Source organism: Oncorhynchus mykiss, chromosome 11 (genome assembly GCF_057628025.1).
Source record: "Oncorhynchus mykiss isolate SJ-2025 chromosome 11, ASM5762802v1, whole genome shotgun sequence".
Classification (NCBI taxonomy): domain Eukaryota; kingdom Metazoa; phylum Chordata; class Actinopteri; order Salmoniformes; family Salmonidae; genus Oncorhynchus; species Oncorhynchus mykiss.
In genome coordinates this window covers 44712624-44738258 of record NC_143032.1, presented here as the reverse complement: position 1 = coordinate 44738258, position 25635 = coordinate 44712624, and the positions used below count along the sequence as shown (strand labels likewise).

At 44.2% G+C, this 25635-nt stretch overlaps 1 protein-coding gene across 17 annotated transcripts in view; it reads left to right on the top strand.

Annotated features, from left to right (window-relative positions):
- mctp1a (multiple C2 domains, transmembrane 1a) overlaps positions 1-25635 on the top strand; it is a 224733-nt gene that overhangs the window by 91402 nt on the left and 107696 nt on the right. For all 17 annotated transcript variants that reach the window (XM_036935500.2, XM_036935499.2, XM_036935498.2 and 14 more), the window contains one exon: positions 9331-9448. In XM_036935500.2, coding sequence (XP_036791395.2) covers positions 9331-9448 — 118 coding nt within the window. The remainder of the gene's footprint in view (positions 1-9330; positions 9449-25635) is intronic.

Here is a 25635-nt window from a genome sequence, read left to right as displayed (position 1 = left end):
GTATGTGTGGGGTACAGTGAATAGGTAGTCATTAAACAATCATGTTAAACTCCATTATTGCACACAGAGCGAGTCCATGCAATTTATTATGTGACTTGTTGAGCACATTTTGAATCCTCAATATATTTAGGTTGAACACGTATTGACTCATGACTTTTCCGCTTTCCGCTTTTCATTTTTTATTAATTTGTATACATTTCTAGAAACATAATTCCACTTTGACATTGTGTTATTGTGTGTAGGCTCGTGATGCAGTTGAATCCATTTTAACGTGGAAAAAGTCACAGGGTGAGAATACTTTCTGAAGGCACTTTAAATGCATCCGATTGTAGTTGTTGTTAAAGCTAGAGAGAGTCTCGGCGCCCTGGAGCCTATATTTCGATTACATCCCTCCTATCGCATCCACATTTGATTTGATCTTCTGCTTATGTCAGTGTCTCCTTAATTACAATACAAAGGGCCGAACCATTAGGGACCCACTGAGAGGGGTCAAGTCACCCAAAGCAATTACTCTAACAACTGTTTGACTGATTGCTATTGATGTCCAGCAGACGTTTCTCATCATGGAATTTTATGTTTTCTACCAGCACTTTTCTCCCAAGCTTGACTTTAAAGAAGCTGCTGTACCAGCTAAAGTGTAATGAGGGATTTGGAAATGGGACTTCATTTTAACATCAACAACTGCTGCGCACAATTATGGAGTGTGTGCTTGTTACCGTTTCATCGCTGTTTTAATGTTGAAAGTTGCTATTCATTAGTTTGATGAAGATGTGAGACTTGTGTTGAAGACGAGATGTGTTTACTGCTGTATAGTGAGACGCTGGATTGATGAGTGCAGTGGATTTAATGGCTGCTTCTCTCAGTCCAATCCAGTGAGTCTGATCCACAGCCAGTGGTGGTTTAGAAGGAACTGTCTGTTTACACTACCAGTTTCTTATCTGACAGATGCTGTGGTTCATCATTGTAAGTAAACAGACTTGTTCACACACTTGTGCATGCGCGCACACACACACACACACACACACACACACACACACACACACGGTTCCTTCCTATTTAATCCTGACATTTGAATCCACAAATCATTATTCGTACAATACGGAGTCAAACATTTCAGGACAGGGATATCTGGACACCTAGGGAAACAGATAGAACCTTTTTCTCCACACTGCAAGGTTGCCCCATAGCTGCTTCGCGTTGGTCGTAATGTAGGCCTGCAATCTGAAGGCCACATACTGGCAGCAGGTGGACATGTCCGAGGCTGTTCAGGCATGACATGAGGGGTCTGTATTTAAGCAGCTTGTCAGAAAAGGCCTGCTCCATGTGGCAGTCAAAGGAGCAGCCCACCTCCAAAATCAGCGTCTCTCTCTGGCTTCCCCCCACAAACAACAATATCTGGCTTATTCGGTATACAAGAAAACACATTACCATTGTTGGAATCGACTAAACTTTGAACATTGAGATATTAAATAAATGACAGAGAAGAAGCCTTGAATAGGAAGAGTGAAAGAGACTGGGTTGTAAAGTCAGAAGTTAATGGTTCTCTGTGGGAAGACAGATCGCTTCGGAATGTGTTGGGTGGAAGGGAGTAGAGCAACGGTTGAGATAGGGGAGACAGATGGACATCTGTGCACTAGGGGAAGGAGGGGTTGAGGTCAGGAGGTGAGGTCAGTTCCCCTTAAGGGAGTAATCAGTGTTTAGTATCTGGTTACCTTCTTCCTGTTGACACATAAGATGTAAGGATTGGAGAGAAGGAGGAGTGTCCTAAAGTGAGACGTATATAACTGTGATGGTGAGAAATGTTTTGCTGTCTGAATACACCTCTACAGATCCTTTGGGAAGAATTAAACTTGGTTAAAAAGCTTCTCTAGTGTCCGTGAGTCATTTACTCTGAAAAATAAGAACCTAACACCATCAACTTCAAACCAGGCTCCTCTGACAATCATTTTTGTGTATCTGTGCTATTTGTGAGACCTGTCTCACCTCAGTAGCTATCGGGTCAACAAAGTGGTCATGTCTTGCAATGTACACGTCTTTGTACTGTATGAACGGCAACAGACTCCATTACGTTTAACGGAACGGATCACGGTCTGCAACTCCCTAATTGTCACATCGTCACTATTGAGCATGTTCAACAGGTGAGTCAGTCTGGTAACAGTGTGAATCCACTCGACATTCGGACCCCCCCCCCCCCCCCCCCCCCCCCCCCACACACACACACACTCTGGCTTAGGAAGATAACGTAACATGTGGTGTGTGTGTGTTTAAGCATAGTCTAGCATTGGGCCAGTAACCGAAGGGTCGCCGGTTTGAATCCCCAAGGTGGAAAGATCAGCTGTTCTGCCCTTAAACAAGGCAGTTTATCCCCAACAACTGCTCCCTGAGTACTGATAATGTCGATTAAGGCAGCTCACCTCTCTGATTCAGAGGGGTTGGGTTAAATGCTGACGACACATTTTGGCTGAATGCAATCAGTTGTGCAACTGACGAGGTATCCCCCCATTTCCTCACCACTTGAACAGTTTTGTGATTCATTTCTGTCCGAAAGTTCTGTGGGATGTGCACATTGGCAAACAGATGTTGACCCTTTTGCTAAGGCCACCTCTCTCACAGCCTCTAGCTTCATGACCGCAGGCAGGTTGAAAACCCATTGGACAAGCTCCTCAACTGGTTCCCCCCACCCACCAGAAACATTAAACTTATGTGAGCATCATTTATATACCCCTATACTGGATTCGGTGACCGCACATGGGCTGGGGCACAGTGGCACAGCCATTCTAGCCACTGGACGATTGCTAGGAGGAAGTTAGCAGCACTCCACGCCTGTTTTTATGAGTGGGATTGGTTTAGGCAGCTTCTTCCCGCAGATAACTTGGAGAAAAGAGCCTTTGTACACATCAGATTTAATATCCACATTGAACCTGAGGCAGTTGTACATCCTCAAGTGCATTGAACATTACACTATGTGATAAAGTACCAATGGCGTCTCTAAAGTCCAAAGACACACACACTCACACTGATGCAAATGAATGTCCATGGCACCTGGCTGCATTGAAACAATAAGCCATTGTGTTTATCCAAATCAGCTGCCACGTGCATCCTACACCTCGATCCTCAAAAACATTTTCACTGCAGCAATTACACTTGTCCTGTCCAACAACAACATGACACCACAGCACCTCCCCATGCTAACAAGCTCTGCAACTCAGTCCAGCTCAGTCCTAGCCAGAGGCTAGGGAAGCCCAGTGGCTCATTAGGGCAGTGGCTCATTTCCATGGGACAGGTTAAATGGTCAGGAACAACTCCTGGGCCAGGCCCGTCTCCCAGCAGATGCAGAGGGGAGAAGTGGTGACTGGTTTAGTTTGTTAGGATGTTGCTCATGCAGTAGCTGCTCTTCCAGGGGTCCAAGTGGTGAGGACAGCAGAGAGCTGAGCAGAGTACAGTGGCTGTGTGACTAGCTGAGAGGTTTGTCATGAGTGGTCTAATAATGAGGAAAGAAAGCTGCGACGCAATGAAGGAGGTGGAGGCACAGAGTGGAAATGACCTGCCACTACCATGAGGAATGACAGTCTCATACACTCAGTCCCCTCGAGGCCACAGTACCTCATAATACCTTTGTAAAGACAGTGCTGGTATGAAGAATAACCCCCTGAGTAGGAGTTGATATCCTTCGTTAATATCCGGTGAGATAATCAACTTCAAGAGCCACTTGAGGTATTTTCGGTGCACAGTGTGAGGCTGTGGGCTGAACTGAATGGAAATCCTGCGACAAGGTCTCGATAAGAAGCAGTGATACGAGTGCGAATTCACTTGTGATCGGGGATACTTTTCGTACGTATGGGACCACCCATATGTAAATAAACATGCACGCCTGACTGTGAGTCGCTTTTTGGATTAAAACGTCTTCCAAGTGAGTGTGCAAAACACTCGGAGGACCTGCTATTTCCAGGTGGAAGCTATGATCCCTTATTGAGGTCACTTGTTAAATCCACTTCAGTTAGTGTAGGCGAAGGGAAGGAGACGGGTTAAGGACGGATTTTTAATCCTTGAGACAAATGAGACACTGTGTATCAAATCACATTTTATTTGTCGTATGCGCCGAATACAACAAATGTGAAATGCTTACTTACGAGCCCTTAACCAACAATGCAGTTTTAAGAGAAATATGAGTCAAAAAAAAATATTTACTCAATAAACTATAGTAAAACAAAACAAAAAGCAACAATAAAAAAACAATATCAAGGCTATACACAGGGGTTACCGGTACTGAGTCAATGTGCGGGGGTACAGGTTAGTCGAAGTAATTGAGGTAACATGTACATGTACAGTAGGTAGGGGTAAAGTAACTATGCATAGATAATAAACAGCAAGTAGCATCAGCACAAAAAAGGCGGGGGTCAATGCAAAGCCATTTGATTAGCTGTTCAGCAGTTTTATAGCTTGGGGGTAGAAGCTGGTAAGAATCCTTTTGGACCTAGACTTGGAGCTCCTGTACAGCTTGCCGTGTGGTAGCAGAGAGAACAGTCTATGACTAGGGTGGCTTCGACAATTTTTAGGGCCTTCCTCTGACACCGCCTGTTATAAAGGTCCTGGATGGCAGGAAGCTTGGCCCCAATGATGTACTGGGTCGTATGCACTACCCTCTGTAGCACCTTGCGGTTGGAAGCCGAGTATGTGTGTCATTCAGAGGGTGAATGGGCAGGACAAAAAGTTTAAGTGCCTTTTAACGAAGTATGGTAGGTAGGCCAGGTGCACCGGTTTGTGTCAAGAACTGCAACGCTGCTGGGTTTTTCCACGCTCAGTAGTTTCCTGTGTGTATCAAGAATGGTCCACCATCCAAGGACATCCAGCCGACTTGACACAACTGTGGGAAGCATTGAAGTCAACATGGGCCATGAAACGCTTTCGACACCTTGTAGAGTTCATACCCCAACAAATTAATGATGTTCTGAGTGAAAAAAGGGGGGGATTGCAACTCAATATTAGGAAGGTGTTCCTAATATTTGGTATACTCAGTGCATGCAGATCCTCTCAAGCTCTTTCAGGTTGGATGGGGAGCGTCGCTGAACAGCTATTTGCAGGTCTCTCCAGAGATGTTCGATTGGATTCAAGTCCGGGCTCAGGTTTGGCCACTCAAGGACATTCAGAGACTTGTCCTGAAGCCACTCCTGTGTTGTCTTGGCTGTGTGCCAACACCACTAAGCAAGGGGCACCACCAAGCAAGCCGCACTATGATGACCAATGAGCTCTCCAAACAGGTCAGGGACAAAGTTGTGGAGAAGTACAGATCAGGGTTGGGTTTTAAAAAAATATCAGAAACTTTGAACATCTCACGGATCACAATTACAGTTTTTTTCGATTGCTAAACGACAGTGGGCACAACTGGAGTCACATGTGCAAAACTCTAACTACAGTCTGCACTACCAACATTCACCTGAGCTAAACAGTTCACATCACCTGCAAAACTCATTCCAAGCAACACAACTCTTAACACATGGCTCAAAACACGCTCAGTGCAGCCAAACACTATGCACAACCCTCACTGAGATAACACACACTGTCACTCAGAACACACTGAGAGTAAAAACACTAGCATCAAACACCAATACAGAAAATACAAACTTTTCATCTTTACAGTTTGAACAATTTCAGTGACTTCATACAAAGTAATATTTTCTTAAAAGAAAAGAGTGACATTCTTTTACATGATTTATAATTTTTTTTAGAACATAACAATTTTTTAAGGTAAATGAAAATTAGCAGTTTGCTTCAATAGTCTGTAGTAATTTACGGAATTACAGTAATGAGAAAAAAAAGGTAGAAACTAAAAGTACATACTGTAATTCGAACAAATAATTGAGGGGCTAATCCTGCCTCTCTCTAGCATCAGGCCACAGGTTTTCTTCAACATCACATCTAATGTTTTCTCTTGCCATGCACCTGGGGAAGAACCTTCTGGAGTGCCTTATCCATCCCTGGCAGTCCTCTGGACTCGTGTCCTCACATCCGGCACGCATGGCTTCCAAAAGAGACATTCGGTCATGTGGGTGGTGACCAAACACTTTCCACCTCCAGGCAGAGAAAAACTCCTCTATTGGGTTGAGGAAGGGTGAATATGCAGGCAGGTACAAAACCATAAATATGTGATGTGCTGCAAACCAATCTGTGACAGCTGCAGAGTGGTGAAAAGCAACGTTATCGCAAACTATGACAAAAACTTGGGGGTTTCTTACTGGCTCCTCCTGTTCTGCTGGCACTAGCTGAGCATAGAGCTGTTCTAGGAAAGCTACAAGCCTTTCTGTGTTGTATGGGCCAATGAGTGATGTGTTGAGAAGCAAACCATCATTGGCTATTGTAGCACACATGGTGATATTTCCCCCCCTTTGGCCTGGAACCTCCACAGTGGCCCTTTGACCTATAACATTCCTTCCTCTGCGCCGTGTTTTGGCAAGGTTAAATCCAGCTTCATCGATAAATACAAATGAATGTGGTCTTTCCAGTGCTTCCACCTCCATTACTCTCTGAAAAACAGTAAGTGCACAGTTTTACTGTAGAAATGCTAGTGTTTTTTTTTTACTGTAAATATTTTGTATAGCTGTGTACGTAACCTCAGACGTCTTACCTGGACATATTGGTATCTTTGCTCTTTTACCCGTTCACTGTTTCTCTCGAACGGTACAGTGTATAACTGTTTCATTGTAACTTGGTGTTTCTTTAGGACTCGAGCAATAGTTGTTGTGCTGACAGAATTAACATTTTCAAATATATCATTATCAGCCAGCACTCTATCTTGAATCTCCCGCAGTTTTATTGCATTGTTGACAACAACCATGTCAACAATAGCATTTTCCTGCGCATCTGAAAATATTTTTCCTCTTCCCCCTGTTGGGGGCAGCCTTTGGGTCCTGTTGTAAAAATATATTTTACAGTCAAACTTACTGTAATATATATCTGTGTAAATATTCTATAATTGCAATACAAAATAGATTCCTGTAATGTTTTCATTTACTGTAAGGATGTAACTCTCACCTGTTTTCATGATGGAAAATTCGCATTACAGATGCCACTGTGGATCTTTGCAGATTGGGTTGCACCCTCAACCCTGCCTCTCTCAATGAGAGACCATGGTTCACGACAGGGTCTATTTCATCTGAAATAACAGCTCTTTGTCTTCTTTGTCTTCCTCCACGCATCCGCCCTCTCCCTGCCACCCTTCTCCCTCCACGAACCCATCTTCCTTGTTCCATTTCCAAAATGAGTCTTTCTGAGCTCTACCTATATATACTGTAATATGTGTGTGTGTTCACTAACAAGTCTAAAACAAGACACCTGCTTAGCCTTTCAGCTGAAATTGCAATCAGCAGTGTTTGAAAGGCACAAGGCTGAAATCTATTCCGTTTTGAATGTGTGGTTCACAGTTTTGACAGCAGTGTGTTAGCATTTGAACAAAGTGCTGTAAATCCACAGTGTTGTGCGGGTTGTGGTTAAAGTCATGGGATAAGTGTGTAGAGTTTTGAAAACTGTGTTCAAGCAATGAAAAACGAACTAGAGTTTGGTCCACATGAACTGCTGCTGTGCAGACTGTAGTTAGAGTTTTGCACATGTGACTCCAGTTGTGTCCACTGTCGTTTAACAATCGAAAAAAACTGTAAATCCATTTTTTTTAAATGGAAAGAAAATGTCACGACAACAAACCTGCCAAGAGAGGGCCGCCCACCAAAACTCACGGACCAGCCAAGGAGGGCGTTAATCGGAGAGGCAACAAAGAGACCAAAGACAACCCTGAAGGAGCTGCAAAGCTCCACAGTGGAGATTGGAGTATCTGTCCATAGGACCACTTTAAGCTGTACACTCCACAGAACTGGGCCTTACAGAAGAGTGTCCAGAAAAAAATATGCATGGTGTTCGCCAAAAGGCATGTGGGAGACTCCCCAAACATATGGAAGAAGGAACAGCTGAGCCTAAAATGTTGCTTTTTGGCCATCAAGGAAAACACTATGTCTGGCGTAAACTCAACACCTCTTATCACCCGAGAACACCATCCCTACATTGAAGCATGGTGGTGGAGCATCATGCTGTGGCAATGTTTTTTAATCACCAGGGACTGGGAAACTGGCAGCATCATGCTGTGGGGAAGTTTTTCATTAGCAGGGACTGGGAAATTCTTGAGGGAAACCTGTTTCAGTCTTCCAGAGATTTGAGGCTGGGACGGAGGTTCACCTTCCAGCAGGACAATGACCCTAAGCATACTGCTATAGCAACACTCGAGTGGTTTAAGGGGAAACATTTAAATGTTTTGGAATGGCCTAGTCAAAGCCCAGACTTCAATCCAATTGAGAATCTGTGGTATGGTTTGTACACAAGCGCAACCCATCCAACTTGAAGGAGCTGGAGCAGTTTTGCCTTGAAGAATGGGTAAAACTCCCAGTGGCTAGATGTGCCAAGCTTATAGAGACATACCCCAAGAAACTTGCAGCTGACTTTTTTGGGGGGGTGGGGGGGGTGAATAGTTATGCAGGCTCAAGTTTTCAGTTTTTTTGTCGTGTTTCTTGTTTGTTTCACAATAAAAAAATGTATAAATGCTAAAAGTATGTAGGGGAAACACTAGTGTTTGTGTAGCCTAAGCGCCTTACGTGCCAACATGACCCAGAGAACTCTCTCTCTCTTTCTCTCTCTTTCTCTCTCTCTTGTCGCAGCCTGGATGATGCTAGCGCCAGGGCAGGCTATTCTTAGCATCTCAAACCCAGAGAGCTGGGGATACGTGACAGGGAAACCCACGCAGGGCAGGCGTCTCGAATGGAGTAGAGTGAGAGTGAGGGGGAGACTATCTCCTAGCAGACCTCCCAGCACAGTGTAGCCTTCTAATGAGTTTGCTGCACCAGGGTGAGCCCAGGGGGGAGCTGGGTCTGTTTTTAGGACATTCAGGGTCACAGTCAGGGCCTGGCTATGGGGACACAGGCAGCTAAGGCCGGTTTCAGGGACACAGATTAAGCCTAAATCTGGACTAAAAATCATGGTCAATGGAGAATCTGTGGTCACTCACTGAATGTTCATACTCTGGGAAACTGGCCCTCAGTGTTTCCCTTAGATGTAATCTTAGGCGTAGCGCAAAGTCCCCCAAAACAGCATCCAGGGCTAGAGACACTAAGGTCTAGATTTTACCCAGTGATGCCAGAGAATATAGCACAATTCATTTAACACAGCACACACATGACATATCCAATGAGCGGTGTCCTCCATTTCTTTGATTTTCATTGGTGAGGTCACTATGCGTGTCATAGTGGATGAGTGTTTCTGATTAACTTCTAGTTGTTGTGTGTTTCTTTGCAGGGCATCAACATTGTGGAGCCAAGTAATGCTGAGACCGCCCTTGTTACCAACCCAGGGATGTACCAGCTGGACATCATACTGAAGAAAGGACACAACCTCGCCATCAGGGACAGAGGAGGTACGAACTACTGCTGGGGTCTCTCTCTCTCTCTCTCTCTCGCTATCTCTCTCTCTCTCTCTCTCTCGCTCGCTCGCTCGCTCCGTCTCTTTTCTGTCTCTCTCTCTTTATCTATGGATCCTCTTTCTTTTTCTGGGTTTTCTCTTTCTCTCTATGGGTTCCACCTCTCTTTCTCTGTGGATTTTCTCTCTCTCTCTCTCTCTCTCTCTCTCTCTCTCTCTCTCTCTCTCTCTCTCTCTCTCTCTCTCTCTCTCTGTGAAGCACTAATTCACATGAAACAAAGAAGGTGGTGGCTTTCGTCTAGTACCCTTTCCCTGTCCTCCGTTTCTCTCTGTGAACGAATAGGCTTCTCTCTTACACTTCTCTCTCTTCCTCTCACGTTCTCATTTCCCTCTCCTCGCTCTGTCTCTCATCTCCCCCTCTGTGTACGATTGATCTCACTTCAAACACTCCACCCCCCCTCCCTATTTTCTGTCTCTCTCTTTCTCTCTTTGAGAGCTCTCTTCAGTTTTCAAGGTATGAGAAGAGAGGTAAGGGAGAATAGGAGTTAGTGAGAACAAATTGACACATTCTCAAACTCGCAATTGATGTTTTACTTTATTGGATGCTTATGACAAATTGTTTCTCCAATTTGTAACAGACAACTTTATTACGAATGTACAATTCCAATGAATTAAATCACATTTTGTGTAGACTCAAAGTAAGAGTTCAGCTATAGTTGAATATTTTTCTCAGGGAAGGTGAGACCGATCCTTGAGTGACACCCCAGCCTCCGCTCTCTCCCCTGCCTGCCTGTGTCTCTATGCTGGAGGAGATAGCTCTGTGATTGTCTCTTTGCTAGCCAGCCTTGTTTCAACCTTGTTTCTGTGCTGCTGGTGGACAGAATTGGTCTCATTAGTAAGTGCTATGACAAGCGCTATGGCAGGCCTCCTTAGTCTTTCTCTCACTCTCTCTCGCTCTCCCTCGCTCACTCTCTCTCACACCCCCCACTAATTTCCCTCAGAACAGCCTCAATTCTTTGGGGCATGGACTCTACAAGGTGTTGAAAGCGTTCCACAGGGATGCTGGCCCATGTTGACGCCAATGTTTCCCACAGTTGTGTCAAGTTGGCTGGATGTCCTTTGGGTGGTGGTCCATTCTTTATTACACACGGGGAAATCACGAGCGTGAAAAACCCAGCGGCGTTGCAGTTCTTGAGAGTCGAACCACAATCCACGTCTCAATTGTCTCAAGGCTTTAAAAGTAGTATTTAATCTGTCTCCTCCCCTTCATCTCCACTGATTTGAAGTGGATTTAACAAGTGACATCAACAAGGGATCATAGCTTTCAGCTGGATTCACCTGGTCAGTTGTGTCATGGAAAGAGTGGGTGTTCCTAATGTTTTGAACACTCACTGTAATTGCAGCCAGAGTTGAATGGGATGACTGTTAATGCAATGCTCATGATGTGTGCCAGCGGAATGCAACCGAACGCACAGAGATGTGTATGCCTGTGTGTCAAACAGATACAGTACTGAGTTGTTGTATTTCTTACAGATTCTCCAAGTCTTTTTCAGTTTTTATGGGGTTATCCTCTCCCCTTAAAGCCATAAAAGGGATACTGTAGTAAAAAGAAATAACCATTTATTGTTTTATGATCGTGCTCATACTGAACCAATAGAGGCGAAACCCTAGGTGCTCTCTTACAGCGTATCAACGACAGTCTTTCAAAGAGAAGTAGCACATTGCTGTCCTCAGAGGTGCTCCTCCCTGGGTGCCTGGCAGGCTTCAGCCCGAGCCCGGATCTATCTCAGTCCAGGCATGAATCATCCGTGTGTGTACGTGTATGCGTGCGTATCTGGGAACGGGTATGTGTCGTGTGTGTGTGTGTGTCGTGCCAGCAAGCGAGCATTGGTCTCAGAAACCAATGGGACACCCTGACAAGAGGAGAGGGATATACAGTAGGAGGCCAAAATTCTCCATGATCCTCCCTTTTCACCCCCACATAGACTTCAGGCCTTTTTGTCGTCTGATAGACTTGCCATAGAGGAGGAAAATATATACTCCCCCAAAGTGGCTCTCTCTCTCTCATCCAGAGATGACAAGGAATCCTGTGCTGCTTGCATGGCACTGCCCAGCTTACAGCGGGCTGAGATGTCAGGCTGAACCTCTCACTCATTTTCAAAAGCAACAGCCTGGCCCACTTGGAAATGGCAGTAGAGACTCATCCTAGCTTATGTTGCTCTCTTTCCTTACTGCATAAAAGTCATCCAGCCATTTGTATGGGTTTATGGGCTTTGTTTGCTTGTCTGTGCAACTGGACACGCGTGTGTCCTAGTGTACATACGCGCGTGCCTGTCTGTGTATGGTCATAGATCTCCAATCCTTGACAAGTGACCAGCAACCTCTCTTTGTCACATAACTCATCAATAATACGTCATTCTCCTAGGCCTAATGCACTCACCACTAACCAAATTGTCACTGATTGTGAGCCTTTAATGACAACCTCTGGTGAGGCACTACATGGCTGTGACCCGGGTAAGGCCCCACTGCCTGCTCTCTCCCAGAGGATTGCATTGGTTGCCACTTGGTGATGGGTGGTGGGTGGGGGGGGGGGGGGGGGGGGGGGGGGGGGTACTGTCCCCAATGTCACGCACCTGTCGAGGAAAAAGACAGCCAGCTTGGTGGGGGGTGACGGGGAGTGTCAGTGGCCTAGTCACGGTCTGCTAACCAGCTTCACCTCAGATGAAAGACAACGCTACAGTACCTGCAGTGGTACAGTAAACTAGATCACCATCTCTCTGTCTGTCTGCTTGAGTGTGTTCTATAGAGATGCTAGATGAAGGTAGGTTGGACACAAATGATGCGTAGACCGGACAAGTAATGGGAGTGGGGCGTCAGAATTCTTGCTGTCGAAATGTTTTGATTAAATCATTTGAGTGAGTGTGTTTTTCCTGTTCTTTATTTGACTATTTCTGTAGTGAAGGCTTGGTTTCTGGATACGGTCGGGGTGTGTGTGGATTTGTGTCAGAGGCTTGGGTTCAGGTGGCATGTGATTGGAGAGGCTGTATTCCCTGGATGTACTTTTCGAGGTTTATATGCAGGGTCAGGCTTACATTCTGGTTATGTGTGTGTGTGTGTGTGTGTATATACAGTACGTGCCTGCGTGTGTATGTGGGTGCCTCCGTGTTGTGCATGTGTGTCTGTATGTATGCACCTGCATATATTTCTTTCTTTCTTTGTGTGTGTGTGTGTGTGTGTGTGTGTGTGTGTGTGTCCTGGGGAGAGGAACTTGCTGGGGAAATCCCCCACTCAGGGACAGTTGAGAGAGGAGATGCTCTAAGTGCTTTGATAAAGATACAGGACCCTCCACACAGGCTTTTTATTTGTATTTGAATGTATTGTATTGTTTTTGGTCAGCAATGATGCTTTTGGGTGATTTTGATGTGTGCGTGGGGTTTCTGTCTGGCTGGAAGATCCCAATGCAGCCAGGTTTCAGCCCCCTGGCAGGTGTGTGGCTAAAACGTCCTGTTACTCGGTCAAGTTCATGATGCCGTTGACCTTAACAAGGGCCCCAGGACCAGTGGAAGCAGAATAGCCCCATAACATCAAAGATCCGCCACCATATTTGACAGTAGGCGTGAGGTTACTTTTCTGCATATGCATTGTTCTTTCGAAGGCCAAACCCAGCGTGTGCGTGGCCAAAGACCTCTATTTTCGTGTCATATGAGCATATCAACGGTTTCAATCCAAGTGCGAATAAATACCGTTTTGCGAGCTCAAGGCGATGCTATGGCCAGACAGTAAACATGCATCGTGAGAGAGTTGTTGAACTTTGTCTCCTTCCCATCACGCTTCATTGAATCTTCCACTCTCGTTTGCTCTTCTGCCGTGTCGTTACCCTCAATTGAGGCATTACCCTTTTCAAATATCCAGCTGTGTCATTGCTCTGTTGCATATTTCTTCAAATGTTCTTCAATTTCTCTTTGTTTGTCATCACCTTGCAATATTATCGCCTTGATAGATGATTTGGTTTCTGTATTTGTTCAATGTCATTGCATCATGTCATGTTTCTAACCCAGGCACAATATTTTTTATTTAACCTTCTTTAACTTGGCAAGTCAGTTAATAACAAATTCTTATTTACAATGACGGCCTAGGAACAGTGGGTTAACTGCCTGTTCAGGGGCAGAACGACAGATTTTGACCTTGTCAGCGCAGGGATTCGATCCACCAACCTTTTGGTTACTAGGCTACCTGCCACTCCTACAAATATGCAGGAGCTAGCACACAAGTATATGATACTTCTTGTCAATTGTGTGGATTTTGTTTGTTGCTACTTTATCAATGGGGACTGTTAACCACACAGGTCTCGACCCTGCCAATACCCTCATCCCTATATCCATCCAATTCCCAATCTCTCCATCCCTGAGGCTGATCAATAAGGAGGTGATTTGTGAGGTGGAGAACAGGTGGGAAAAAGACAGTGTGGTCAGTATCTCTTCTCGTGAGGGTGTGTCGGAGAGAGGACCCCTCAGACCATCCATGGAAATGTCCGCCCATAGTCGTCAGTAAAAAGTCACAGGTTTGGTGTGAGTCTGTTGAGCGAAGAGATATGTCATTCTGTGCTGTTGAGCATGTCCGAATGAGCCTAGGGTACTGTATAATGTGGTGTGAAGTGACATTACCACTCCTCACACTGACTCCATGCCAGGGCTCTGTTCCGTCACGGCTTCGGGTGTCAAGAGCAGGTGACAAAACATCTGCTAGAGGATTTTACTATTCTCATCATACTGCTAAGTCACACCAAATTACTGAAATTCGTCTTATTATCTTGACAAATTGACGGACATGTTATTACACAGTGTATTTTTTTGACTGTGCAGGGGCTTGAGTCATTGCCCATATTATGAGAGAGAGGACTCAGAGGGTGGTAATGAGAAGTATTTAGTCCACTCTGTCATTATCATAGTGCTGATTAAATAGTGATTACTGCTCAGACTGTGTTCCGGCCGTGACTCAGCCCTCCTCCCTGCGTTAGAAAGCCGATTGACCCTGATCAAATGTGTTAGATGGAGCTGGTTGAACTTGTCCTCTTGGATACATGTTTGAGCTAAGTGTATGACGAAGGGGGAGACAGAGCTTAAGGATGGGTTCCACTCTGTATATAACTTGGAGGTGAGAAATGGTGTACAGGTGGCGCATGAAGTGAAAACATGACTCTTGTGTCAGGAGGTTGCAGAATTGAAAGCACAGCCAATAGTGCACGTGCGCTTGAGAGCACGACAGGGTAATCCACACAGACAACGTCCAACCACTCTTCACAACTACACCAGTGTAAATGGTCCCCTCACTTCAGTTGTCCATCACTTTAATAGCATCTCAATGCTGCGGTTAACCAGCTTATCAGATCTTATGAAATAAGGCAATTGTAATAATAGCACTACTGATGCTATGAATCCAATAGTTACCATTTTGTGGGTATGCAGTAAGAGAAAACGGAGGACATTTTTTGGCTAGCTTTAGGTACTTTCACTGAGGGATATGTCTGTGTGGGTTGGAGCACAGATGTATGTATGGATCTGGGTTGGCGTAATGATAATGAAGTGTACATTTATTTATAGGCTGGGTAGTTTGAGCCCTAAATGCTGATTGGCTGACAGCCGTGGTATATCAGACCGTACACAACGGGTATGACATGTATTTTTACTGCTCTAATTACGTTGGTAACCAGTTTATAATAGCAATAAGATACCTTGGGGGTTTGTGGTATATGGCCAATATACCCTTTTCTATATATATATATATATATATATATATATATATATATATATATACAGTGCCTTGCGAAAGTATTCGGCCCCCTTGAACTTTGCGACCTTTTGCCACATTTCAGGCTTCAAACATAAAGATATAAAACTGTATTTTTTTGTGAAGAATCAACAACAAGTGGGACACAATCATGAAGTGGAACGACATTTATTGGATATTTCAAACTTTTTTAACAAATCAAAAACTGAAAAATTGGGCGTGCAAAATTATTCAGCCCCCTTTAAGTTAATACTTTGTAGCGCCACCTTTTGCTGCGATTACAGCTGTAAGTCGCTTGGGGTATGTCTCTATCAGTTTTGGACATCGAGAGACTGAAATGTTTTCCCATTCCTCCTTGCAAAACAGCTCGAGCTCAGTGAGGTTGGATGGAGAGCATTTGTGAACAGCAGTTTTCAGTTCTTTCCACAGATTCTCGATTGGATTCAGGTCTGGACTTTGACTTGGCCATTCTAACACCTGGATATGTTTATTTTTGAACCATTCCATTGTAGATTTTGCTTTATGTTTTGGATCATTGTCTTGTTGGAAGACAAATCTCCGTCCCAGTCTCAGGTATTTTGCAGACTCCATCAGGTTTTCTTCCAGAATGGTCTTGTATTTGGCTCCATCCATCATCCCATCAATTTTAACCATCTTCCCTGTCCCTGCTGAAGAAAAGCAGGCCCAAACCATGATGCTGCCACCACCATGTTTGACAGTGGGGATGGTGTGTTCAGCTGTGTTGCTTTTACGCCAAACATAACGTTTTGCATTGTTGCCAAAAAGTTCAATTTTGGTTTCATCTGACCAGAGCACCTTCTTCCACATGTTTGGTGTGTCTCCCAGGTGGCTTGTGGCAAACTTTAAACAACACTTTTTATGGATATCTTTAAGAAATGGCTTTCTTCTTGCCACTCTTCCATAAAGGCCAGATTTGTGCAATATACGACTGATTGTTGTCCTATGGACAGAGTCTCCCACCTCAGCTGTAGATCTCTGCAGTTCATCCAGAGTGATCATGGGCCTCTTGGCTGCATCTCTGATCAGTCTTCTCCTTGTATGAGCTGAAAGTTTAGAGGGACGGCCAGGTCTTGGTAGATTTGCAGTGGTCTGATACTCCTTCCATTTCAATATTATCGCTTGCACAGTGCTCCTTGGGATGTTTAAAGCTTGGGAAATCTTTTTGTATCCAAATCCGGCTTTAAACTTCTTCACAACAGTATCTCGGACCTGCCTGGTGTGTTCCTTGTTCTTCATGATGCTCTCTGCGCTTTTAACAGACCTCTGAGACTATCACAGTGCAGGTGCATTTATACGGAGACTTGATTACACACAGGTGGATTGTATTTATCATCATTAGTCATTTAGGTCAACATTGGATCATTCAGAGATCCTCACTGAACTTCTGGAGAGAGTTTGCTGCACTGAAAGTAAAGGGGCTGAATAATTTTGCACGCCCAATTTTTCAGTTTTTGATTTGTTAAAAAAGTTTGAAATATCCAATAAATGTCGTTCCACTTTATGATTGTGTCCCACTTGTTGTTGATTCTTCACAAAAAAATACAGTTTTATATCTTTATGTTTGAAGACCGAAATGTGGCAAAAGGTCGCAAAGTTCAAGGGGGCCGAATACTTTCGCAAGGCACTGTATATATACACACATATACACACATATACTTATATAAATATACACATATACAGATATATACATATATATACACATATGTGTGTGTGTGTGTGTGTGTGTGTTAATGGGGTTTTCTCAGGGTATAGTTCCCCTGTGGAGCGCCCAATCCATACATTCCTCTATATCGCACAGTGAAGAGGGATTGCAGGCAGGAAAATGGGAGACACCGCACAGCCTCGACTCCGACCTCAATTTAGCTCGTGAGCGTAGGGCTGCCGCTGCCGTTTGTTCTGGAGTGATGGGTTTCAAGACTCTGCCATTGACCAGATCTCCACTTCTTCCTTATAGCTAACGAAATGCCTCAGTGAACTGCTGGCCCCTGCTTTCACTAAGGTCCTCATAAATGACACTGCCCTGACAGGTAATCTGACAGCCAGACCATAGCACGACTGCCTGGGCTTCACAGCAGTAGAGGAGTATTGGAAATGGTTGGGTACCATTTTTTTTTTTTGTGATTTTACATAACGTTTAATTGTGAGGTTTTGTGATTTATCACACTGAACTCTCCTATTGACCTCTGTCAGACCAGAAAATTTCACAAATGTAAAAATGATTGACAAATAAACCTGCTGAGCTAGATCTCAATCGCGCAGTGTATTGGGCGGACGGACTTGGTGGCCGGGCCTGCGTGCTCACGTGGGTGGGTGAGTGCATGTCAGTGTCTTAACGGGCGAGTCTTGAGTAGCCTACCCATCCTCACTGTATGCCCATCTTTGTTATTTTGGGATCTGATGACATCATCAGTCTCGATGTGGAATTGTAATTACCTGGTTATGACTTCTCATTAAATTATTCACGGTCTTGTCGGCTCATTGGCTTGTCTTGATTAACAGTGCCGTTCGTTAAAAATATTGAATACCGTTCAAAAATTTTAATATCCAGATAATACCAAATGTGTCATAATGTAATTCTAATAGAAACCACTGTGGAATTCATTCATTACAAGTTCCCTCTTTAGAGAAAAATAGAGAACAGCCTCATCCCCAGCCTCATCCCCAGCCTCATCCCCTCAGGTCTTCTGGGCACGAAGCCCCCGCCAGGTCTACTGTATGTCACTGAGCCAGAGCAATGGCGTCATCCCTCCTCCGGATAGACTAGCTCAAGACCTGCTCCTTGTCATCCCTGTTCCCTCTCCTGGCATTAGTCTTGGTGGCCATGGAGGGAGGGAGAAATAGTTTGTGTGTGTGTGTGTGTGTGTGTGTCCTTTGTCCAGTCTCTTGTGGTCAAGCCTGTGTTAAAAGCAGAACATGACGGAGGTCATAGAATCAGCTCATAAGGCCTTATAAGGCCTCATAAGGCCTTGTACTGAGTTAATAGCACAGGAGTGGTGCTACCATGCCGATCGAAGATAGAAAAGTATGGTTTCCCTATGATGCTCAGAGGCCGTTGTTGTAATGTATTTTTTTGCTAAATGGCATGTATATATATTTTGATAACAAGTGGAATGGGTGGAACCGTGAAAGGAGAAAGGCGGTGTAGAGCAGAAGGCTTGAGTTGAAATGAGCTGTAGAGGAAGAGAGCAAGATTTCACTAGAGTTGTAAACACACAGGGTTGCAAAGCCACCGGTAATTTACCAAATTTAATTAACAGGCCATCTATGATAACTTTGGTCGTTTATACTTGAATAACTTTTAAAGAATCTATTCAAATATATTCATTTTTTGTATGTGTCCATATTGTCCATGCAAAGAGTCCGGGTGGCCATTTGATTAATTGTTCAGCAGTCTTATGGCTTGGGGGTAGAAGCTGTTAATGAGCCTTTTGGTCCTAGACTTGGCGCTCCGGTACCGCTTGCCATGTGGTAGCAGAGAGAACAGTATATGACTTGAGTGACTGGAGTCTTTGACAGTTTTTGGGGCCTTCCTCTGACACCGCCTAGTATAAAGGTGATCAGGCCTACCGCTCATTAACAGCTTCTACCCCCATGTCAGGAAGCTTTGCTCCAGTGATGTACTTGGCCGTATGCACTACCCTCTGCAGCACCTTATGGTCAGATGCCGAGCAGTTGCCATACCTGGCGGTGATGCAACCGGTCGGGATGCTCTCGATGGTGCAGCTGTAGAACTTTTTGAGGATCTGGGGACTTATGCCAAATCTTTTCAGTCTCCTGTGGGGGATAATATGTTGCCGTGCCCTCTTCACAACTGTCTTGGTGTGTTTGGACCATGATAGTTTGCGGTGGTGATGTGGACATCACGGAACCTGAAACTCTCGACCCGCTCCACTTCAGCCCTGTCAGTGTTAATGGAGACCTGTTTGGACCTCCTTTTCCTATAGTCCCGAATTGATGTCACTTCAAACAGTGTAGATGAAGGGGAGGAGACAGGTTAAAGAAGTATTTTTAAGTCTACTGTATTGTGTATGCATGCCATTCAGAGGGTGAATGGGCAAAACCAAATATTTAAGCGCCTTTGAACGGGGTAAGGTAGTAGGTGCCAGGCGCAACGGTTTGTGTCAAGAACTGCAGCGCTGCTGGGTTTTTCACTCTCAACAGTTTCCCGTGTGTATCAAGAATAGTCCACCACCCCAAAGGACAACCAGCCAACTTGACACAGCTGTGGGAAGCATTGGAGTCAACATGGACCAGTATCCCTATGAAACGCTTTTGACACCTTGTAGAATCCATGCCCCGATGAATTGAGGCTGTTCTGAGAGCAAAAGGGGTGAGGGGTGCAACTCAATAATAGGAAGGTGTTCCTAATGTTGTGTACACTCAGTGTACGTTCATACATACATACATACATACATACAGGTAGCCTAGTGAAATGTGTTTTTATTGTTACATACGCTGGGGACGGTAGGGGCGGCAGGTAGCCTAGAGGTTAGAGCGTTGGACCAGTAACCGAAAGGTTGCAAGTTTGAATCCCTGAGCTGACAAAGTACAAATCTGTTGCTCTGTCCTTTGAACAAGGCAGTTGTTCCTAGTCTGTCATCGAAAATAAGAATTTGTTCTTAACTGACTTGCCTAGTTGAATAACGGTTAAAAAATAAATACAAATATATATATATAATGGTCCTGGTTGGGATTTTATCCTGTTTGTCTTGTGGGTTCAGCATACAATTCACACGTTATGAACAACAGAAAACCATGCGGTTGTGTCATATGTGTTTCACCGGAAAATAGGTTGATGGTATATCCCAGTGATCCAGGTATGATGTACACACCTTCAGTCTTCTGGGCTGGCAGACACTACTGTTGAGTCAGGATAGTGGTGGCGGTATGGGCCCACTCTCTCCAACTGACCTGACTCTGTTTGGAGGGACCTCAGCCAGTGATGTCAAACGTGTTGTTGACAGCTACCACTGGGTGATTTACATTTTCTCTCAGGTGTAGGACCGTAGGAGGTTCGAGGTGATGACCTCATGCTATGATACTTAACGAGGTCAACTTACTGTAAGTGAAAAGCAGATTGATGCAATTTTAATGTCTGGCAAGGGAGCCTACCTACCTGGCATGTTTTTTTGCCTCTTATTCCCTCTGAAGTTGATGAGAGCGGAGACGAGTGTGTATTGGATTGCCTTTTCAGCTGCCTGTCAAGTTAGTTGAGGGTAGCTGGAATCCAATAAAGTTTAATTGGCCACATAAATAAGCCTCAGCTTCAGGAACACATGGCGCTTGGAGCTCTGCTCGTCTCGGAGTCAACTTGATTCACCTCCTCCGTACACTCATGATTTTCACTTGGTCCGAGAGGTTTGGACGGCGACAGCCGTAGACCCTGCGCGCGTGCGCGTCCACGTGTCCCTGCGTGTAGAAGACATTCTACGTGGGCACTGTGAGGGATGATGACGTATCGAGCAGAGCTGACTGAGGAAGTTGGGCCTCTGCCCGCTTTTTCATTCCCATGCTCCATAGTGCCTGTTCCCCTGACCACCAGTCCATCTGCGTGTGAGATATAACACACACACACCAACCACCTATGACCAGCCACTTCTGGTGGTAGTGGGGGTAGTGAAGTGCACATCTCATCCCGGCAGTCCTTACTGCACATCTCGTCACAGAGCCATAACCTGCTGGGCTGGCAGCACAGAATCGTGTCACTGTTATGTCAGCGTTTTCACTCAGCCCCTCTAGCATACAGCACGTTATGATGTAATGAGCTGTATGCCACTAGAATGCAAGTACCAAAAAAAAGCACTTGATGGCTGAGTCGTCCGACAGACTGCATGTTGGACACAATGAAGCCTATGAATGGGACTATATTTTGAATGAGATCATGTGTGGCAGGTTGACGTTCATTGTCATGAATCTTATCCTGGAGGCAGAATTTTGCAATTTCCACTTGCTGGGCCAGCTGCAAAGTCAAAATGGGCTATATTATAAAAATGTATGATAACGAAATATGTAAAAATGTATGATAACAAAAATAAGCTTTTTGGTCTTAATTTAAGGTTAGGTTTAGCAGTGTGGTTAGGGTTGAGATTAGGGTTAGGTTTTAAATCCGATTTGATGATTTTTCCCAGCTAGTGACCACTCTGCAGAGCTCCCTCCAGATCAAGATTAATGATGAAAAACACAAACCTACAAAAAATTGTACGTGGAATTTGAGAGGAGTAATATGGAGATTGAAATGATGGACAAGAAGGAGAACTATGATCCTCTTGTACACGAGAGGATGGGGCGGCAGGGTAGCATAGTGGTTAGAGCGTTGGATTAGTAATCGGAAGGTGGCAAGTTCAAACCCCTGAGCTGACAAAGTACAAATCTGTCATTTTGCCCCGGAACAGGCAGTTGAACCCACTGTTCCTAGGCCGTCATTGAAAATAAGAATTTGTTCTTAACTGACTTGCCTATTTAAATAAAGGTAAAAAAAATAAAAAATTGAATGACTTGTTTGATTGCCTTTTGTCGTCGCTGCCCATTGTTTTTTGATCTAGGATCAGATCCCCTCTGTCATGTAGTCTTATTCATTGTGATCAAAAAATAGTTTATCAGACACCTGTGAGAATGTGTGTGTGTGTGTAGTGTTTGTGGATTGCATAGTTAGTTGTCTAATTTAACTCTGAGAGGGGATTGGTGATAGGGCTGCTTTTGTATTGATACAAATGGCAGAGTAATGCTCCTGATCCCGAATCAGCAATCCTACTCTGAGACTCGTGACACATATTAGGCCTGGGCAGTAGACCATACATACCGTATACCAGGGTATTTGGAAAAAGCCATGGGATTGTTTTTCAATACCGTCAATACCGTCAAAACTATTTATTGGAAGTTTTTCAATAATGTGAATATTTGTAGCTCCTTTTTACCTGCAGTCATGTGCAATACGTTAAGAGATAAAGCAGATTGCGTTCTTCATTTCACCTGTCACATTATGAAGCTTGCCCTAATTCCCCAGAAGAATTGAGCCAATCACGTTTGTTTTGTAAATAGCACAACGGGAGAAATCGGGAGCTGGGGAGTCCATAGAGTTCAATATCTATCGGTGAGTCTATGTTGTGTGGCGTACACGAGAGGATGAGGTTCCATTTAGCAAATCACTACTAAATGTTTGCCATCAGATACCTTATAATGGCTTTCTGCCAGAAGTCAAAGAGCTCTGGATGAGTTATCTGTACAGTTGCCATTTTCTTCCCTGTGCTTCCTTCTAGTGTTTTTTCCCCCTCCGTTCTTCTCTCCTCTGCTCCGTGAACACCTGCTGCTCTTCCTTCAGAAAAGCATGCATCACAACTTTGTTCATTTACCCAATTTCTCTCGTTCACTTTCTCTTGTAAATGTCCACACTCACCAAAAATGACGTTCAGAAGCTACTAGCTATCCTTGTATAACTTTATGAGCGGGATTTGCCTGTCTTTGCAATTAGTTTACGTTCATTTTCACTCGCTAGCATTTAGCTAACAGCTTCTGTGTGATTTCGCTATTAGTTTGTGCTAATTGTGTTTGCATTCTGGGATTTTCTTGCATTTTCAACGCCACCTTGCGTGCTATGCTGGTAATACTGTTAATCCCGGGGTGAGAGAAGGATGGTATGAAGATATGAAAATCTTCATACCGCCCAAGCCTAATAAATACGACCCCTAAACACAGTTCAAGGTAAGGTAGGTGAGTTTGTCCGACACCTGTAAGATTGTGTGTGTGTGTAGTGTTTGTGGATTGCATAGTTAGTTGTCTAATTTCATCCTGAGAGGGGATTGGTGATAGGGCTGTTTTGTATTGATATTAATGCCACACTAGCACTCTAACACTCCATGTGTGCGCGTTCGCTGGTACGTGCGTGCGTTTTGATTATTTGAGTGGGTGGGTGACTGTGTGATTATGTTAATGCAGTTTGTGTGGTAGGTTTCATGACTGTAGTAGCGACGGATGATCATTGCTTTGATGCTAATCTGAAAAGACACGTGGAAACACACACAGTGCCAAGCTCCCAGCCAGCCCTGGCCTCCATTCTTGCCTCTGCGGGGTCAGTAAGGAGAGTGGGTGGTTGGCTGCTGATATCAGATAGACTTACGGCGATGGAGGATGAGGGACTGTGTGACCGACGGGGGATTGGTAAGCTCACTCTTCAGTTTCAAAACATATCCACCCACACCAACAAATTGCTAGCTTTTCAGTGGAGTAGCTAGCTAAGACGTTGTCAAGGGGACGGTCACGTGTCTGAGACAGAGGTCCCAAGTTCCGTTCTCAGTGTGAGCTGGTGAAGGAAACACAGTGATGTCTGTTAAATTATGCTGAGTTGGGTTTTGCTCTGCAATCATGTGACACAAAGTGACCAACAACCTCAGAAAGGTATGATGCATATTCAGTGGCGATACACACACATACACACATTGTGAGATTGAGGTGTGTGCCTGCATGCATGCACGCACACATGATCCAGCTTTAACCACTACACAGGTTACTATGGACCACTGAACGTGAGCAGACTGTCAAGCTGATGAACTCCATTATCTCCTCTCCAAACAAAGCTCGGATGTCCATGACTATGACATTTTGAAAGCTACTCTGTGTTTATGTTTATTCAAATTAGATAAAGTGCCTGTCCAAACCCATTGGTTCCGACTGAAGAAGGCCCGGCCACCAACATTATCTGTCTACGCAGTCATATTTGCTTGACACTTATCGTTTTAATCTGCTTTCCACCAGAATTGATTTCATATAGAGAGAACTATAAACCAGTTCACTGATTTTTAAGGGATGTCAGGAATAGAGTTGTGCTGCTGTGGATATAAGAGTGGGCTCAGATTATAGTCCCAATAAATCAGTGTTTTTGCATATAGGCACGGGTAATGTTTGTGCATGTTTATGCATTTTTATGCATGCGTATATTGGGTTACCTGTGTGTGATAGAGTGAAGCTTCTGTTCACTCTACTTGGCCAGTTTCGGTGATGAGTCCGAATCAGCAGGATCTAGCAGACACAGGGACAACTAGGTAAACACCCCCATCTAGTGGTCAATATCAAGCATTGAGCTCCTCTGCTGTGTGTGTGTGTGTGTGTGTGTGTGTGTGTGTGTGTGTGTGTGTGTGTGTGTGTGTGTGTGTGTGTGTGTGTGTGTGTGTGTGTGTGTGTGTGTGTGTGTGTGTGTGTGTGTGTGTTCATGCATGTCTGTGTGTATGTAAACTTCTAAAGTAAACAGCTTCTGCTCCTCGGTTTATTGAGAAGTCGTTGAAAATAGAAGCCGTTCTTTCACATTTTGAATTGTTATCTAAGTTTACTCCCTGAGTCGACTTCCTTCAATTTGAAATGACCCCTGGCCTGATGTGTATACTTGTGTGTGCTGTCATGTGGGTGCACCCTTCACAAAACAGCTTCAAATTAGCTACAGTTCAAGAGAGGATAGTTTTAATGAGAGTGAGCTGTTAATTAAAGAGAGCCTTTTTAGTCCTGAGGCCTACAACCCCACAGCATGTTCCCGAAGCAGCCTATTAGGCTTTATCCTTAGTCACATTAAAATACAATTATGCTTTACCTTTATTTTTTACAGTTAGGTCAATTAAGAACAAATTCTTATTAACAATGACGACCTGTCAAACAAATCAATAAACTACATCGATAAACAACAATTACACTATACATATCTCGATACAAATAAATTATACAATACATGAAAAGCAGAACACAGTCATGTTAAACAAACACATTATTCTGTAAAAAGGCCCTCTTAACATCCCCCTGAATTGCTTTAGAGGCACCAACTTTAACGACTTGAGGAGATTACTCCACCATGCGGGGAAAAAAACTAGAAGCAGAATTACGTAACTCAGTGGAGATTGAAGGGTTAGCCATCCCTGAGTCCGGGTCTGGTAACTTATACGCTTGAAGGTGAACAATGAAGTAAGGTATGGCAGAAGTGTATCGATCTATGAGACTTCAAGGAAGGCCAGTTTACTTTCTGATACAAAATGCAATGATGCGTGCTAAACCTATCGCCCGTAGTAAAGTGCCATTTGCTATGTTAAACTGTGTCCAATGGCTTCAATACCGTAGCAGCTGCATTCATATAGGCAATATCGCCATAGTCAATAACCAGAATGAATATTGGCTGAATGATTTGTTTTCTGCTATTTAACAAAAGACAGGACCTGTTACTATAGAAGGCTATTTTAATTCATCATTTCTTAACTAACTCATCAACGTGATTTTTTGTAAGATAGCTTTTTGTCGATCCAGATGCCCAGACATTTATAATCGAGGACATGATCAGTGAGGGCACCATCCAAAGTATGTATGAATAAATCATCAGATATATTTTTACGTGATTTGGAAAATAAA